General features: G+C 36.3%; 1 protein-coding gene across 4 annotated transcripts in view; it reads right to left on the bottom strand.

Annotated features, from left to right (window-relative positions):
• hyd (E3 ubiquitin-protein ligase hyd) overlaps positions 1-20514 on the bottom strand; it is a 1108663-nt gene that overhangs the window by 54734 nt on the left and 1033415 nt on the right. For all 4 annotated transcript variants that reach the window (XM_067760031.1, XM_067760029.1, XM_067760028.1 and 1 more), the window contains 2 exons: positions 12938-13144; positions 12723-12870 (listed from right to left, as the gene is read on the bottom strand). In XM_067760031.1, the coding sequence (XP_067616132.1) occupies positions 12723-12870; positions 12938-13144 (355 nt within the window). The remainder of the gene's footprint in view (positions 1-12722; positions 12871-12937; positions 13145-20514) is intronic.

The following is a 20514-nucleotide window of genomic DNA, read 5'->3' as shown; positions in this document are numbered from 1 at the left end:
ATTAAAAGGAAAAATTAGAGACTTAAGAAAGAAAAAATAAATATAGAGAATATTCTCAGTACAAATGAACATAAACATTTTTTCAGTAAATTGGAATGCTTAGGTCATCCTTATAAAAACACTTTAAATTTAGAATTTTTTTTTTCTCACTCATGATTCCCCAAGATAGAAATGAGCAAATGGGAACAAATCTTTGAAGCGTTATCCGAAGAGAAAATTATACAAATGCATAAATAAAAACACCACGATAAAGCCAGAAACTATAGTGAAACATTTAAACACGATAATATAGGACAGGTAAATAGGGTAAATAATATACTCACCAAAGAACACCAAGCAGAAGTATACCAATTCTTTTCCCACGTACGAGACAAATTAGTATCCTCTTTAGGTAGATACAACATAGAAATAACTATACCAACTACAGTAGAAGAAAAACTCCAAGTTGATTTTAACTCAGTTCTAACCGAACTTTCCCAAAGCCGCACCCCATCACCAGCATAGAGTCACACTTCGTCAGTAGAAGAAAATAAACCACTAGAAATCCCACTCATAAATATCACAATGCCACAAACCGTAGTAGAATTCATCAAAACCGACTCATCAGTGCTACCAGAGTTTGATGGCAAGCCTGAAAATTTGCATAGTTTCTTAGATGCCCTCGATATCCTCGACCAAATCAAGGATAATCATGAAGCCATAGCTATAACCATGATAAAGACCAAGCTAAAAGGCACGGCAAGAAATTTCATAAGTAACGAGAATACAATCGCACAAATAAAACTAAAAACTGTAATCAAAGGCGAATCAGTAGAAGTCTTAACAGCAAAACTCCTGAATATCTAACAGCGTAGCAAAACTGCAAATCAATACACTGAGGAGATAGAAAAGATAACTAGGTCATTGGAGGAAGCCTATATCTCGGACGGATTAAACCCAGCATTGGCAACGAGATATGCTACCCAAGCAGCAGTCAAAGCTATGTGTAAGAACTGCTCCAATGATAAAGTGAAAATGATTATGCAGGCGGGAACGTTCACAACAATGAACGACGCAATTTCAAAGTTCACAAACAGCTGCACGGAAATCACAGTCAGCTCGAACACAATCTTAAATATACGGCAACAAAATCAATATCGAAGTAATTTCCGCGGAGGTTATCGAAGTAAAAACTATGGGAATTACCCAGGCACCACAGCCGAGATACAATAGTTCTAGAACAAACAACAATGCTCAAAGAGGACCACAAACCCAAAATGACAATAAACAGTACAATCAGACGCGTAACTTGCGAAATTGTACCCAGCAGGAAAACCATGAAACTCCACTTCAAAATCAGTAGATAGGAAAATATGTGTACTAAATCTACACTTAAATAGTTATATATCTACAGAACCATAATTAAATAACTCAATTTCAAATTTTTTAGTAGACACAGGAGCAGATATCTCCATAATTAAAAAGAATCAAGTACTTAATCATACAAAAATAAATACAGAACAAATAACATACTTAAAGAGCATTGGTCAGGGTATAACAAGTACATTAGGCACAATTAAAGCTACTTTAAAAGGCGATGACCTTTTAATTTATCATAAATTTCACGTCGTAGAAGACGACTTTCCAATACCGTGTGCTCGAATAATAGGTTTGGACTTTATAAAGAAATACAATTGTATTCTAGATTATGGCAAAACAGAGGATAAACTAATCCTAAGACCATATGATTATCCCCAAACAATCACAATGTACCTAACAAATTATCTGTCTGTTAACACAATTACAATCCCTGCTAGATCTGAAGTCATTAGAAAAGTAACAGTAAACACTGATAATAAAACCATCTTCATACCCCATCAACAATTATCTGAAGGCATTTTCATAGCGAACACAATCACAAATAAAGATCAAACTTTTGTCAGAATTATAAACACCACACATAAAAACACAACTATTCAAAATTACAAAATACATACTGAAAATTTAGATGACTACAATTTAATTAAAACAAACACACACAATAAACAGAGTAATGACACAGAAAAGTTAAAAACATTAACTAAAAATTTCCCAAAATTTGTCAATTCACAATTAATCTCATTATGCACAGAATTCATAGACATATTTGCACTGGAAACAGAGCCAATTTCCTCTAATAATTTTTACAAGAAAAAACTACACATGAAAGATGACACACCAGTCTACATAAAAAACTAAATACAAAAAGGGGAAATAAGTAAACAGGTTAATAAATTGATCGAAGATGACATTATAGAACCTTCAATATCAGATTACAACGTCCAATTTTACTGGTACCTAAAAAATCACTACCAGGTAATACAGAAAAAAGATGGAGACTGGTAGTTGACTACAGACAAGTAAACAAAAAACTAGCAGGGTATAAATTCCCACTTCCAAGAATTGATGAAATTTTAGACCAACTTGGAAGAGCAAAATATTGTTCATGCCTTGACCTTATGTCAGGTTTTCGCCAAATAGAATTACACCAAGATTCTAGAGATATAACCTCATTCACAGCAGAAAATGGTACATATAGATTCAAAAGACTACCCTATGGGTTAAAAGTAGCACCAAACTCATTCCAAAGAATGATGACACTGACATTTGCAGGCCTCAAACCATCCCAAGCATTTCTATATATGGATGATTTAGTTGTACTAGGGTGTGCAGAAAAACACATGCTAAAAAACTTAAGAGATGTTTTCTCTACTGTTGAAAATACAACTTAAAATTACATCCAGATAAATGCCTATTCCTCAGCGAAGAGGTAACTTATTTAGGACATAAATGTACAAGCGAGGGAATACTACCAGACCCAAGCAAATTTGAAACAGTTCAAAATTACCCAACACCAAAAACAGCAGATGAAGTTAAAAGATTCGTAGCGTTCTGCAATTATTACAGAAGATTTGTACCGAATTTCGCAGAATACTCAAGAAAATTAACTATGCTTTGCAAAAATAATGTTTCCTTCGACTGGACAGAAGAATGTCTAAAAGCTTTTGTCTATTTAAAGGAAGCATTAATCAGCCCAAAACTTTTGCAAATCCCCGACTTCAATAAAGAATTCTGCATAACAACAGACGCTAGTGGGTATGCTTGCGGAGCAGTCCTTAGCCAAGAACATGATGGCAAACAATTACCAATTGCTTACGCTTCTAGATCCTTTACAAAAGGCGAAACAAATAAAAGCTGCAATAGAAAAAGAACTAGCAGCAATCCATTGGGCCATAACCTTCTTTAGACAATATGTTTATGGCAGAAAATTCATAATTAAAACCGACCATCGCCCTTTCCCGACTGATGCCCGCCAAGGGGAGCGTGCCTTCCGTAAGGTCATTGAATCCGCCTCGGCACGTTTCAATCCCGCCGGGAGAATTCCCGAAATCCGGCCCACTTCCCGGAGGAGGCCGCAAACTTAGCGAGAGAACGTGATCTTATAAGACAGCTTGATCCAGGCGACCCCCAAAAAAGGGATATAAACCAACGCATCAGATTGCTTGAGGACGAACACAAGCGGGCGAAATGGGAGGAGCACCTAAGAGGTTGTAACCTCTCTACCGGTGTGGGTAAACTTTGGTCCACCGTAAAGTCCCTATCGAATCAGACTAAGCACAAAGACAAAGTTTCCATCGCCTTTGGCGACAAAGTGCTGTCGGATGCGAAAAAATGCGCGAGCGCTTTCTGCCGACAATATATAATGCATCCTACGGTCGACAAAGATAGACGGATAGCCAATAGACACGCACATAAACACAAATTCAGCGCGTCACCAATCACCATCACCGCTAAAGAGGTCGAGGACGCCATTGGTCGCGCTAAACCATCCAAAGCAGTGGGCCCAAACGGCATAGTCATGCCGATGCTTAAAAGCCTAGGGAAAGAGGGTTTCAAATATTTAGCGCATGTCTCCAACCTGTCTCCTTCCACCTTTGTCATACCCGAGAAATGGAAAATGGCCAAGGTGATCCTGCTACTAAAGCCTGGGAAACCAGCTAACATAGGTGAGTCGTATCGTCCGATATCTCTCCTATCGCCAGTAGCAAAGACGCTTGAAGCCATCTTGCTCCCTTATTTCCAAGCAAATTTGCAGCTAGCCTCTCATCAGCATGGCTCCAGAAAACTCCATAGCACTACCACCGCGCTAAATGCCATTAGCACCCAGATAAATTGCGGTTTAAATCAATACCCCCACCATAGAACAGTACTCGGAGCGCTAGACCTATCAAAAGCTTTTGATACGGTCAACCATGGCTCGTTACTGCAAGGCCTGGAAGGGTCTACCCTTCCCCCATGTCTTAAAAGGTGAACCGCAAATTATCTGGGTGGTCGGCAGGCATCGGTGCAATTTAGAAACGAAACATCAAAACCAAGGAGAATTAAACAATGGGTGCCACAGGGTGGTGTCCTATCGCCACTTTTGTTTAATTTCTACATATCTAAGCTACCTTCACCACCGAAAGGAGTCACAATCGTTTCCTACGCCGATGACTGCACAATAATGGCCACAGGCCCAGGCCCAAAGATCGATGCGCTATGCAATAAAATAAACGGCCATCTCTCTGATCTCTCCAGTTTTTTCGCCTCGCGAAACCTGGCATTATCACCGACTAAATCTTCCGCGACCTTATTTACAACATGGACGTCCCAAACGCGACCATTTTGAACATCCACGTCGATGGCACTACGCTACCGACTGTCCTACACCCCAAAATCTTGGGTGTGACGTTTGATCAGGATCTACATTTTGGTGAGCGCGCAGCCGCAATTGTTCCGAGAATTCAGAGCCGTAACAAAATCCTCAAATCCCTCGCTGGCAGCACCAGGGGAAAAGATAAAGGAACGCTCATGACCACATACAAAGCAATTAGCCAGCCGATTACGTGCTACGCGTCACCCATATGTTCGCCAAGCCTAAAAATTACCCACTGGAAGAAACTACAGGCCTGCCAAAAAACACAAGCAGGTCCTTTGTGAACTCCATAAACAGGCGTCGGACCTTTATGCCGGGAATTGCCCGGTGAATCCAGTACTTAAAGAAGAGGAACGCATACTCCCCAGGGAAACGCGTGTCACTCTTGCTCAACTTCGTTCTGGATACTGTAACAGGTTGAACTCTTACCTATCCAGAATCAACCCCGACATACAAAATGTATGCCCCGCTTGCAATGTGTCCCCACATGACACCAACCATCTCTTTAATTGTAATGTGGAACCAACGCCTCTAACACCCCTTTTCTTATGGTCCACCCCTGTTGAAACGGCAAGTTTCCTTGGACTCCCGTTAGAGGATATTGATGACAATTTGTGATCGGTCGCGGCTGTTAGGTGGGGCGAAGCATTGCTACAACAACAACAACCATCGCCCTTTAACATACCTTTTCTCGATGAAGAGTCCTTCATCTAAGTTAACACGAGTAAGACTCGACTTAGAAGAATATGATTTCGAAGTGGAGTACATTGCTGCAAAAGAAAATCATGTCGCGGACGCATTGTCTCGCATTAACATAACAAATTTAAAAGAAATGTCAGTGGTAGCATGCAAAATAATGAAAGTTTCAACTAGATCAGCAGCTAAAAATGTAAAAAATAACATTAAAATTAAAGAAAGTCACCAGAGAATCCCAAAATATATGAAGCGCTAAATAAATTTGAAGTAAAAGGACTAGTCGAGCTCGTTTTCAATCCTTCGAAATTCTATTTCAAAAAAGGAAAGAAAATTTGTAGCGATTTTGATACAAGCAACCTAATTGTTGAGGATAAGATTGACTTAGGACAATTCTTTACCAGGCTCGAAAGAGAAGCCGGCAATTTAGGCCTTGTACAAATACAGTTGTCCTTAGGGGAGAAATTGTTTAAAAGAAATTATACTGCAGTAGGGAAATTTATTGAAATAGGAAACAAGGTTCTCAAAAAAATTAACAATTGCACTAAACCCAGAGGTTATATATGTGACTAAGCCCGGGAAAATTAAGGAAATTCTGCAAAAATATCATGACGATCCTATTAGTGGTGGTCACCCAGGAATAAATCGCATGACAAATAAAATCAAGCAGAAATATAGCTGGCTAAACATGAAAACTGACGTAAGAAAATACGTAAAGAGCTGTATCCACTGTCAGAAAAACAAAATAAATAAGCATATAAAAGAGCCAATGACAATAACGGAGACACCTCCGAAGGCGTTTGATATAGTACAAATCGATACGGTCGGACCATTACCGAGATCAATAAACGGAAACGAATACGCAGTCACCATCATATGCGATCTCCCCAATTTTTGGTAGTCATTCCAGTTCCGAGCAAACACGCAATAACAGTTGCTAAAGCTGTATTTGAGCACTTCATTCTGATTTATGGTTGCATGAAAACAATCCTAACAGACATGGGAACCGAATACAAAAATTGCTTATTCGAAGAACTATGCAAACTGTTAAAAATTGAGCATAAAACCTCAACACCATAACATCATCAAACTTTGGGCACTGTAGAACGTAGTCATAGGACGTTTAACGAATATGTACGTTCATACATATCCAGTGATAAAGATGATTGGGAGGAATACCTCAGGTATTTCACGTACTGCTACAACACGACTCCATCGACAGTACACGGGTATTGCCCTTACGAGCTTATATTTGCGAAAAATCCTTCAAATAGCAAAAAAAAGAGCTAGAAAATTAGTGAAAGAAGCCAAGGAAAAACAAAAAGTTAATTGTGATAAAAGTAGCACCAGTAAGGAAATAAAATTAGGCGATCTAGTATTAGTTAGAGAAGAAGCTAGCCATAAGCTAGACAATAGATATAAAGGACGGTATAAGGTAAAGAAAATTGACAAAAATAACAATTTTACTTTAGTACCACATAGAGAAGAAACTAGTAATAGGTACAATAAAGATAAGGAATTAATAATCCATAAGAATAGGCTTAAACACATCTGAAACACCTTTTGATAATAAATTAAGTATTCCACTTTACTCATCGCACATTAGATATCTAAGAAAATGAAAACGAATTTTTTTTTCTCCCAGTTCCATATTTACATAAATTCTTATAAATACATAAATAATAGAGAATATCTTCAGACAAGCGGATTTTAGGTGGGTGCACACATTTAAAATCGGGCTGTAAAATAAATAGAATAAGTAAAATAAGTAAAATAATTGTTAAATTTAAAAAACAATTTTTTTTATACGTACACAAACTCTTTCACTACAATATCAAGTTACAGTAAAATACCAAATTCATTTTAAATGCGAACAAAGAGTCTTATACAATTGTTCACAAAACAATTATATAATACTCTTTTTCTAAGGCGGATGGTGTAGCATTATGCGTCATGCCCACCTATGCAATACATTTGCGGCATTACGCACCATGAACTTCTATGCCAATACATTTTAGTAATAGCATAATCATATTACAATATTATGCGACATAAATTACATTGACCTAACACAGCGGTTCGCTAACATCAATGGAATGCCGAATATGAAACCTTTGTCAGTTCACACCTAACAAATTCTGCCTAGTCACACACTCCGGTCAATACACTGCCGACCGTCAATATTAGTTTGTCACCAAAATATTTACATACAACCAATAATGTGAATTAACCAAATATTCACATAAAAACATTTTACATGAATATCAATCTGCTGACTTTGCATACAAATCTACATGTATGCATAGTAGTAATACAAATCTACATGTATGCATAGTAATACAAATGTACATATTATTAGTTTGTTAGTATTAGGATATTTATGAATGTGTAGGTTAAGAAATTAGCTATATAAGAGAAAGAATTTCTTTAATAAATGCAATTGTTATCAGACTTCAAAAGTCAAACATTATTTTCATTTACTTCGAATATTTCACCTCATCGGGATCTAACAATATTCATTGCTGGCACTCGGCCACGCATAGTTGGTTTCGAAGTCAACCAGCAAGGTCTATTCTTCCCTCTTATATTTCTCTGCTGCAAAGTAATTATTCGCTGAGAAGCTGGTTGTTCGACACTTTCTCCGTTGTCGGTAGCTGGTTGTACAATACTGTCTCCATTGCCGGTAGGTGTGGAAAGTTCTCTCTCTTCATCTTCGAAAGCTTCCTCTGCGTCACTTTGCACGTCATCTTCGCTCTCATGGCTTTCTACCTCGCTATCCGTTTCCTCACAGGACATCTCATCATCGGTTTCTAAAAGAGCGGCCAGGATACAGTCTTCGTCTAAATGAAAATACTCACAATAAATTTTCACTTATTCAGGAGGGACGTGTCCAAGTAAAAACTTGTGTTTTAAATTGTTCCCTAATAAACTCAAAGTGTGGCGAAGCCAACCGCCATGACAATAAAAGTTGCTTCAGGCGGTTAAAGCAGCGACGGTTTGGGGGCGGCGCCCTCCAAGACGGATATTGAGAGCAGATAACACCACAAGGGAGAATTTTCTGACTTGCGTGTACAAAAGGACTACGCGCCAGGTGAGCAAGTGCAACATAACCTAACCAAACGCAACAGCGTACAACTAGATTTTGTTCATAAAAAATATGCAATTATAAATATAGATATACATTAGGTTGAGACTTATACTATTTTCACACAGACGGCTTATTGAATAATAAAGGCAGTTTTCTACATTAAGACGGTTATTGAGTTCAATCTTCCCTACAAAATTCGAATCTATAATTATTTCATTAGTAGCTAATCGAATGCCTAATGAAGTCAAAAGCACAATGCAACTCTGTTGGCCGCGTTCCGCTTCTTACTTTTTGGTGTGTTCAGTGCTTAAAAATGTCATTTGTCAAAGTAAATGTCATTGTCTGCATGGCGGAACGATACAAGGTGGCCGCATCGAGCAGCTGATTATTACCTTTTTTATTTGATTTGATACATCAACTACCGGCGTAGTACGATTTTGACATTTGTCCATCGAATTTACAAGTACATGGAATTTTTTTTGTTTGTAGGTATGTCACCATGCTGCCACCTTGTATCGTTCCGCCATGATTGTCTGTCATATAGCATTGTCATTTTATTCGCTTGACATTTCATCCTTCATACTAATCGAGCAGTTACTTCTGTGTGAAAGCAAAAAATTTACGATTTCATTAGAAGGTGAAATGAGATCATTAAGTTTCTGTGTGAAAACAGTATTACATTATGGAGGGTGCTCCAACGTTGTTTGCGCAAACAGGTTGTAGGGTTCCATTGTAGAATTGCTGTTACGTTGTTTGATTGCTTAAATAAGTGTTTACATACAAACGTACACTCCAAAAAATTCTCTGCTCTTAGTCTTTTACTTATTTTATTTTATTGCGAATAGTTTTTTTTTTTTAATATGAGTAAACTTTTCTTTATTAATTCCTATTTATTGGTACATTATAGGTAGGAAACTACGTGATTGCTTTGCTTGTCTTAAGAACTGTAAAAGCATTCCCGTTGAGATAGAAATGACATAGTTTTATTATCATGCTTTGGTGACCATTTACCAGTGCCACCTACTACGTACATTAGTGGTGCTAGAAGGTTGTATTTCCGAAACACATATCATTACAAAAAAATGAATAGAGTAACGCTCTATTGAATGAAGATGATTATACATTCAGCAGCCTACCTATTGCCACAAGGACCTAATAAGTATTCCATTATTTTAAACAATGCAGTTGGGTTCAATCATTTGGTCATTGGATTCGGTTGCCTTTTCGGTTGTTATTTTGTTATTTTTGTATTTACCATCCCACCCAAGGTGGATGACTTATTTGAGTAGGTGGCAAAAAAGTTAAAATTCCTGGTAAATTAATGACAGCATGCGGGCGCCTCATACGCAACAAGGTCGAACGTATCACAATAACATTTTTACCAAGCAAACATCCGACAGGTATGTGCGCTTCTCTACTGGTGTTATCATATATCAATTTAATATAATATTCAAACTCTGTTGATCCATTGTTAAATTCGGTGCTGATAGCAGCTTTAGCGCCAGTAAGTTCGACGTTGTTTCGATAGAAATGAACACTGGCTTCACGTTCTCGCTGCTTCTCTATTTTGTACATACATCCGTTGGTTTCGTTAATAATAGGCTTATTCCCATCAATCGACGTAGGATAAACGATATCCCATTCACACCTTGCCTTCAAGATCGCCTAGGTCAATTAATTTTGACTCTTTGGCGAGTCGTTTGGCCGATTTAATACCAAGGAATGCCAGGATGGCGAGCAGCACTCACCTTGAAAGGAAATTATTTCCTTGCAAAGAGGAATCGCTATTTTCCACAAAATATAATTGTTGTGAATGAATTTTGTAATTAAAATTTAAGTAACTTCCCGATAAGCTACAAGCTTGAAATTTGGGATATAGTTCACAACCCGATGACAATGCAATAATACGAAAAAAAAAACGTATTTGTGGTCCGATTTGGCTCATATTTGGAACACATAATACATACATGAATAGAAAGCGACCTATGAAAAAAATCGCCGCTAGTTGGCGTCAGCATCGAGATATTCACAAAAATCGTATTTGTGGTCCGATTTGACATACAGAAACAGAAACCGCTTTAGTAAAAAAAAAATTCACGCTAGGTGTCGCAAAAATTGAGATATTCAAAAAACTCGTACTTGTCTGTCCGATTTGGCTCTTTGAACAAATATTATATACAGTCCGGTAGAAGTGACATCAAAATACTTTGGAGCACATAAGTTCAAATTTTGTTAGTGAAATTTGTGTAAAAAATTCATTTCCCGGTAGAAGTGACGTCAAAATATTTTGGAGCACATAAGTTCAAATTTTGCTAGTGAAATTTCAGTATACAAATTCTAGTCCCGTTAGAAGAGACGTCAAAATACTTTGGAGCACATAAGTTCTAATTTTGTTAGTGAAATTTCATTACAAAAATTTATTTCCCGGTAGAAGTGACGTCAGAATACTTTGGAGCACATAAATTCAAATTTTGCTAGTGAAATTTCAATATAAAAATTCAAGTCCCATTAGAAGAGACGTCAAAATACTTTGGAGCACATAAGTTCAAAATTTGTTAGTGAAATTTTAGTATAAAATTATTTTCCCGGTAGAAGTGACGTCAAAATAATTTGGAGCAGATAAGTTCAAATTGTTAGCGAAATTTCAGTAAAAAAAACCATTTCCCGGTAGAAGTGACGTCAAAATACTTTGGAGCACATAAGTTCAAATTTTGCTAGTGAAATTTCAGTATAATAAAATAAATTAAAAAAATGTTTAAGTTAAACGGTTTTATTGAAAGCAATAATTACATTAAGTAATAATAATACTAAAAGATAGAAAATAAAATAATTAAAAAAACATTTTTAAGTTAAACAATTTTATTGAAAACGATACTTACATTAACTAGTAATAATACTAAAAGATAGAAAATAACTAGGTAGGTCCTAGGTACTAGTCGTCACACTCCTCATCAATCTAGGGCGTTCATCAGACAATTAAATAAAAGCGTTGGGCGCGTGATATTTCTAAAAATGTGAGGCGTAGCATAACCTGATTAAGGTTCAGTTGGTCTTACTTATGTATATCAATAAAAATTTGACGGGTCAAACGTTTTTATTTAATTCTCTGATGAACGCCCTAGATTGATGAGGAGTGTGATGACTAGTACCTAGGACCTACCTAATTATTTTCTATCTTTTAGTATTATTACTAGTTAATGTAAGTCTTGTTTTCAATAAAACCGTTTAACTTAAAGATTTTTTTTTATTATTTTATTCTTAGTATAAACGCGTTAAACTTTTTTTCGTAATTTCCAATGATTACGTACAAAAAACCGATTTAAGAAAATAACTTGTATGGTTAAACAATCTAATTTGGCTCCTTCTGAATAAATTGTCTCCTTGGCGATGCGCGATCAAAATGGCCGAGCCAAAAGATTTTTTTTTGCGCCTCACACCTCCATTATTTTCTCTTTCTCAGCTGTTCTGACACGCAATGGCTATGTTGGGTAACGAAAGAAAAAGGTATGTTCTTTTTAAGAGTTGATGGGTTTAATACCTTATTACATAAATTACTTCTGATTGATTGATATGATATGTGATCATGAACCCCTAAACACAACTCTTGGAGAATGAGAAAGTAAAGAAGGTAAAATAGCCGAAATCCATAACATCCTCATTAGGCCACTCCCCATCTTAAAATTCATTCTCGCATTAGGAGGGCAGTGAAATTTTTGTTGATGTACTACTGACTTCCCCTGTCCATTTTATATCATCTTGATGCGCGCAAAATAATTTCAAAAATATAAATTTGAAATTTGTGTGTGCAATATACATATATGCATGCTTTAACAGGCCATGGGTTAAGGTGATCTTCGATAAGAATTCCTAGATAGCAGACAAGTAAATGCAGCGACACACCTTCTCAATAATGTTTGTTTTTGAAAATTTACGTTTAAATGAAGGTTGAAAAAAAAGTACGCTCACCAAAATTTGAATTATTTTATTTTGCACTTTCGTACCGAAAGTTTACCGTGATTTAAGTTTTTTCTATATTTAGGTAGAAATTTAGTTCAACTCGCACCCTGCCTAAGTCAGATTTTTTTTGTGTAATGTACGTGACAGCGTGATAGGACTATTATGTTGTGTTTTTTTACAAAAATATATAATTTTTTGAAAAATGGCAAAAAATATAGTTTAAACACGCACTGGAAAGTCTATTAAATAAAATAAGGAAAATGGAACTACCTCTAGAGCTTTTTCCTGTGACTTGATCAGTCTATATTCTGTGTACCGCCTGATGTATTCAAATAAATTGTTGCAGTTAACTCGAGTTTCACGCCCTCCTGGTAACAATTCGACATTGCCTCCACCCTCTTCCTTCATTAGATCAATGCTAAATGTAAAAGTATTTACTGGATTTAAAAAATTATAATTATTTTAAGAATCGTTTGTTGGCTTACACAAAGAAAAGCTCCATTCCTTGCATTATAGTACCACCTTCGTTAGATTGAGCATTCTGTGCAAGTTGTCGAAACGATTCATACATTATTGGATCGAAAAATGCGAGATCGTGAAATTTTATTTTCCTTCCAAGTATAAATTTTAAAACGTGGCGTTGCAAAAAAAGGGGAAGTAATTCATTTTGTAGAAGACATATCCCAATTAGCCTGAAAAATAAACTCATATGATTAAAAATTACCAATTAGTTAATTAAAGAGTACGTTAAAAAGTCTTCAGAGTTGGGTTAATTATTCTTATTAAATAAATTAAGTATTAACAAATATATCAAATATTTTGCCGATTGGTTATAACTTTTTTTCGAAATTACACAATAACTGGAGATGGTTTATAAAAAATGAAGTTTCAACAAATGAAGAAGAAAGCTTTTAAAATTTTCAAAAAGACATATTTTTTTTCTCATAAACAATTGCAAGAAAAATGGGTCGCTTCACCCGCTTCTTTTGCGCTTTTACAAAGATATGTTTCCTTTATTATTAAGATCGCGGGATTGAATCGAGCTCAAGGCCTAACAATAATTATTTTATCATTATTATTTTTATGATACATTTTTTAAATGAAAAAAAAGTTTTTAAATTAGAATAGAAGAAAGAAAAAGTTTAGACAACTGCCAAAGCTCGTTGTATAGATCCATTTCGGGAACTGCTAAATTCCGGTTCTTGCCAAATAATATTCACAGCACTGCGACATCTGTTGCAGAATGGATGTGAAAATTGGACTTGTTTCATGGCAATGATGCCATAGTTCCATATTTTATTGACACTTTTTCCCCGTGCTCTGGGATGTATTAACAATTTTTGTTGTTATATTGGTCTACTGATTTGTAAGATCGCGCGTTTCAATCGAGCTCAAGGCCTAAGAATAATTATTTTATCATTATTATTGTTATGATAAATTTTTTCTTAATTGAATTTTTAAATTTTTTCTTTTTAATTAGAATAGAAGAAAGAAAAATCTAGACAACTGCAAAGCTCGTTGTATAGATCCATTTCGGGAACTGCTAAATTCCTTCATCGGCAACGTTTAGGCGCCGTTGCTATAACCATTCAGCTATCACAGCAGTTGTTTATTTGTCTTCATTATTTCTACTTCTATTCTGGTTCTTGCCAATTGATATTCACAGCACTGCGACACCTATTGCAGAATGGATGTGAAAATTGGACTTGTTTCATGGCAATGAAGCCATCGTGTCATATTTTATTGACACTTTTTCGCCGTGCTCTGGTATGTTTTAACAATTTTTGTTGTTATATCGGCCTACTGATTTGTAAGATCGCGGGTTTGAATCGAGCTCAAGGCCTAACAATAACTACACTCAGAGAAAAACGCCGTTCTAAAACGCAGCACCACCGGACTTAATGTTAGCTTTTTATGTTCTTAATTTTTTGTTCTTGAAAAACGAACACTTTTTCTTGAATTCATACCACCCGTTCTTAAAACAACCACCTTGTTCTTGAATTGTGAACCATTTTCTTGAAAAGAGAATGGCTGGTCTTAATATATGAACATATGTTCTATTAATGAGAACAATATTCTTAAATCAAATCTAAGAGAAAAGAAACGATAAAATCCGTGTGCGCAGCGGTATTTCCGATTTGATCCATATTCAACATATTGTGAGTGATACTTTTTTTGGTACATTTTCGAAGGGTTATATCTTTTTCTACTCTTTCTCGCTATATATATATAAATATTCCCCGAAATTATTATACATATCTAAACCCAAATAAAATACAGTAAAAAATTTAAAATTATAAGACGATTTCTATTAATAAAAACACCAGGATTCGTTAAAAAAAAGCAAACAAAATTATTTATATTGACAGGTTCCATCCGAATATGTTTTTTTTGATTTACTTTCTTACTTTATACCGGAAACATTCTATCGCACACCGAAGGTCATGGGTGCAAGTCCCGGGAAAAGCAACATCATACATAAGAAACAGGTTTTTAAACGGGGTCGACCCTTGGCATTGTTTTGGCAAACTTTCTGAGTATATTCCTGCCATGAAAAGCCTCTCAGCGAAAATGAATCTGCCTTGAAGATGCTATTCAGAGTCAGCAAAAATAATGTTGGTCTCGTCCCGGCCATTTGTAGAAAAAATTATAAGTGCCACGATTCATATTAGAAGAGAAGTTCGGCCTAAACCTCCTCGGAGGTATATCGCGCCGAGTTATTAATGTTATTGTTGTTGAATTGAAAAATGCGAGGAACAATACGAGCTCTCACACATCAAAGCAAATCACTCAATACTTAACGATTCCGCACCCATGGATTACTTCAAGTTTTTGAAAGTTTTTCTATGGCCGAAGAAGTTGTTAACGCGTTCAAACTCATGTATTGTTAGTGACGTTATCGGTGTAGAGAAAGTCCCGAAAATTAAATTGAGTGAATCGGGAAATACTCAAGTTTTCATAAAGAATATTTCGAAAAAAATAAATTCATTTGCTATTTCCGCATTATAATAACATGTTAACTACCATAACAAAAATAAAGGCAAAAGAAAATCCTTCTAAGCGAAAGAGCTACTTAAATATGGTAACTCTGTTTGTAGTGCTGCTTACAGTATTTCGCTGTTCACTCTAAGGCTGTGTAATGACGCTTTCTTTTTACGCGATAGCATGAAACCAGCTCCATAGTCGGTATCAACTAAATTTTTTAGCGCCGTTTGACTTGATGCGCAAAACGAATTAAATTTGTGTCAGACATTAGTTAGCACTGGTATTAAGCTTACTACTCACCTCCCAAGAAATCGAAAATTTCATATAAAAACCGCTCAAGAAAACTTTTCTGTCAAATTTTCATAAAGCAATACTCAGTTCATAAATAAAAATACTACACTTTTCATTTAAAACATACAGAATCGTAAGTAATACATATGCGCATATATAGCCATTTATAGTCTGTTTAGGAACAGATAAATGGATTTCTCTGTATCTTTAGCTCACACGCAGCAGCTTTCGATAACCGAATTTATCTGTTAGCAGATGTCGCTCGCTTCATAATGCCCTTTACAGTTGCAAGTGAAATCGGTAAAACTTTAACACAGGAGAAGACTGCTAAAACACTTCCAAACATCTCGGGACTGTATCAAATTACTTCTTTTGATCTCGTTATGAATAATCCGAAGGCGGAAGTTAAAAATGTTACTTCTGTCCAGAGATATTTGAAAAAAGGAGAAGGAAACTTTCATTGCTTGTTGTATTTGGCACACACACCAATGCAGAAATGTATTCTGTGCAGAAATATTGCGGATCGCGTGGCCGGTGCTGAACCCACCCAAGGTTATATTTTAAAAGCGCAGCCAAAGATAGCTTTTTCGAAAGGTTTCTGCGCAAAACTACTATAGATCCCCCCCGACTTTAGATCGGTTTTGAGTCATTTCTTGGTTTTATGCTACAGGCGTCATTGTGTCACAATATTACGAAATAATGTATTAGCGCGAGAAGCGCTACGCTACGACAACTCAACGCCGCGCATATTTACACAGCTTCACTGGTGTCTGATTAATAAAATTCTTGGCGGAACCATACAAGATGGTAGCACGGTGACATACCTACAAACATAATTAATAGTTCCATGTACTTTGTTTTTGTAAATTGATGGACTAATGTCAAAATCGTACTGCGCCGAAAGTTGATGTATCAAACATATTAAAAAAGTACAAATCAGCTCCCACCGTACTGCCACCTTGTATAGTTCTGCCAAGATAAAATTAAAGCGCATTAAATTTTTCGTCATCAGTGCTTTCGGTCCATAGTTATATTTTCAATTTCTTCTACTGCAAAAAATTTAATAAATAATTTACTTGTTGTGAAAATGGATGAAGAAAACTTGTGCAAGTTCCCCAAAGAAATTGATATGGAAAGTGTTCTTCCATACCTTAAAAGTGAGTTGTGAAATAAAATAGTACCTAAAGTATAAATGGTGGCCGAAAGAATGGGAAAAGTCTACAACAGTATCGACTGCTAATACGCGTCGAAAAATATCGAGAGCGGTGCGAAAAGACGCAGTTGAAGTTAGAAATCTTTCATGTGGTTGTTGTGCACTGGGATTTATGTGTGTTTAAGGAGCCTGATGCAATATATTTGAACAAAAAATTTACAGATACGATTTTACTGCTTGAAGTACAAGGGACAGAAAACTCTCGCTTGTTGATAACATTATCTTTCTTGTTCGTAGTTTTAAATATTTGCTGTTCAAGCACATTTTTCTACAGGTTATTGTTTTTATTATAGATACGGTTGCTATTTTTGATTTTAATGTTAGTCTAGTGAAATGATCATCGTAAACTCCTCGCCAAACTATACTTGAAAGCTTTTTACGTATCATAAACGATGATATGTCGTTAGTGAATAGGTGAATAAGTGAGTGAGTGACGGAATGACCAATGAGATAAGAGGGTTCTTAAAACAGCAATACGAGCCGAACTCCTGCGTATAGCTATTTTAGTGGATTTATGGATGTTATAATTCTTACTAAAGGGCTTTTCTTAAGTATGTTTATATGTAAGGTAACGTTTTACAAGACGGTGCACCGCCTTCGGATTATTGTTGTCGAAGTCAATACGCGTCTGAAACCTCTTTCGATATTTTTGGACGCGTATTAGCAGTGTCATGCTGTTGTATAGAATTACCTTTAAATTTTTGTTTCTGTCAAAAGATATAAGCAAAAAAGCGGTTCAAATTTTCATTTGGTTGTTGTTTTTTGCCAGATTTGTTATACACGCACACACTAATGCAGAAAGGTATTCTGCGGGCATTTAGTTTTGATCCCCAAACCGGTGTCGGACCCAACCAGGGTTTTTATAAGCGCGGCCGAAGGCCGCCAACGCAGAAAGGTGTTCTATGCCAAAAAAAAGCTATGGATCGAGCCCCAAATTTCGGACTCTCTCGGGGTCATTTTACGGTTTTTTGTAAATAACTTTCGACAGAAATCAAATTTTTTATTGCCGCTTTCGAATTCTTAAAACGGCGATCGAGACGCATCTTTTGATACCACCTTTGATAATTTTCGATAAAAATTATTTGATGCACCGTCTTGTTAAACGTTATCGTATGTAAGTACCTCTAAGAATATTCAATTTAAAGTTCCTTTTCGAAATATTGGCTTACTTGTGGCGTTATTTGGCAGAAGCCCCACTTTTGCTGCTACTTAAATGTAATGTACCCACATAACGCGAAGGCACACAGTAAATATAAAACGTATGTTCAAGATGTCGCCACGAAAACTTCACATCAGTGCACTGAGTAAAAAATAGCAGCCCATTTTTAGGTTTTGACTTTTCGATTGCTATATAGACACTTTTTTGGCTATACTGACTTATCTGTTACCACTTTTACGTTGACTTATCCATTACCACGTTTGCTTTAATTTAAGGGAGATTGAGCTCAAAATATATGTATGAACAAAGCTTAGCATGCCAACTGGCCCTCTCTTTTCTATTCGGTACCTGGGTTGGATTGAGCTGCCTAGAATAATATTTTGAACAAGGTTCCGCCTGCAACCTACCCCTCTTAGATCCCTCCCATTGGTCGACGGGCCAGGGTAATTTTTTATAAGCGAGGCAGAGGGCCGCCAACGCAGAAAGGTGTTGCGCAAAAATACTATGGATCCAACCCCCGGTTACGGAGGGGCTCAGGGTCATTTTCGGTTTTTCGTTAATATCTTTTGAACCAGTAAAACGTTTTCTTTTCCGCCTTTGGATTATTGTTGTCGAGGTCAATACGCGTCTTTCGACACCTCTCCCGATACTTTTGAACGCGTATTAGCAGTGAACCCCTGTTGTTGGTTTATTTATATGACCATATTAAACATTCAGGCCATCCCTCCCTCTCCACTCCCCTAGTTCTATGAGGAGCTTGGGGTCCCAGAGCCTCGTCTGTTAATGAAACAGGATTCGCCGCGGGTAGGTGAGGTTGACAATTGGGTTGGGCTACATATATATTGCGCTGGCAACCCCTTGAGAGGGTTGCGCTACATAACCCCTTAAATCCCCTCAACCCCTGTTCTAGATCATTACCGAAAGAATGAGTTGCGTCATTTTACTTTTGTTATTTCACAGGTGCGGAAGTCACGTTTGAAAGTTTAAAAAACTTGAAAAGCGAAGACTTAAATGAGGCAGTTCCACCCTTAGGATTGCGGGTTTTATTTCGGGAGAAGCTTTTCGCTTGGAGAAAAGAAGAGGTTAAATTTATACAGATAAAAAAAAATGTGTGTTTAATAATCTGTTTATCATTTATTTATTTATCATGCTGAAATGGTTTGGAATTGACGATGATACATTTTAAATGCCGTCGAAAGTGGCTGACTGGTCGCAGAATCAAGCAAGTAGTACACATTCACCAGCATCAAGTTGTTCAATTGAAAGAAACGTGTTAAAAGGGATAAAATAAAATACTTTATACAATTTATAGAGCTGTTGTTGTCCAGCTCCAAGGAGCTACTCCGAGGATGGGATGCGAAAAATCGTCCCGTTTTTGCATTAATATTACGTGGTAAAATGTCAAAAAATGCAGTGACGAGGTTAACGCAAAAACGGGATGAAATTAAATGGGGTTATATTGAAATAACAGTTTTTGGTCGGGTGTGAAACCCGGTAGAACCGATTGTCGGGCTAAGTCAATAATAATAATACTTTCTATAGAGCTTATCTGATTTAATTGACATCATAATCGAGGAAATAATAAGCACTAGTCTTGTACTTAAGCAACATGATTTTGACAACTTATTCCATGAAGTTTGTTGTATGTTCCCCAATGATAATGATATGAAGGTAGTTTGGTTATAAAAGATTTTGATAATAATCCTGGGACCATATCATGTGTTACGTCTTACACTTATTTATTTAGTTTGGCAGTCTCATTTTTTTTAAATTGAGTGAAGAATGGATTCCGATACGAATTGTGACATACGATACAGACCCTGTTTCTTCTACCGCGTATGTGTATATGCACTTAATTTTTTTAATGAAAATTCGAAAACACTGCTATCCGCCCTTATTTTGTATAGAAATTTTAAGTGCATATGCATATATAGAGTTGGGTACATTTGTAAATTTGTTTTATTCATGCATTGTATTTCTTTTTTTTTTATTAATTTTAAGGACTTTTATTACATACCTCGAAAAGCAAATAACAATGCTAGCGGAAAATTGTATGCTAAGTACAAAAATAAGGCTTGCAAAAGACGAAAGTTAGATTTATGCTTACAGGCTACCGAGCGATTGAGTTCGAGCGATGATGCAGTGGAGTTCGATCAAACAATTGGATTAGCTTTAAAAACTTCCCTAAACAGAGACTGCGCGAACTGGGATGACATATGCGACAAATGGAAAAAGACCTTCCACATGCGCCAAAGTGAACTAAAAGAACTAGGAAGCAATGAATTTTTATTAGCTTGGTCCAAGCTGTCTCACGCAAGAGCTCCAGAATTTGGAAGGCTTATTCGTAGATAGCAAAAAAAAAAATGCATATTTATGCTTCTGGAAAGGGGACGACGATATGCTAGCAGTTTCGA

The sequence above is a fragment of the Eurosta solidaginis genome, chromosome 1 (assembly GCF_040869045.1).
Source record: "Eurosta solidaginis isolate ZX-2024a chromosome 1, ASM4086904v1, whole genome shotgun sequence".
Classification (NCBI taxonomy): Eukaryota; Metazoa; Arthropoda; class Insecta; order Diptera; family Tephritidae; genus Eurosta; species Eurosta solidaginis.
The sequence above is the reverse complement of the archived record's forward strand: the minus strand, read 5'-3'. Positions and strand labels throughout refer to the sequence as shown.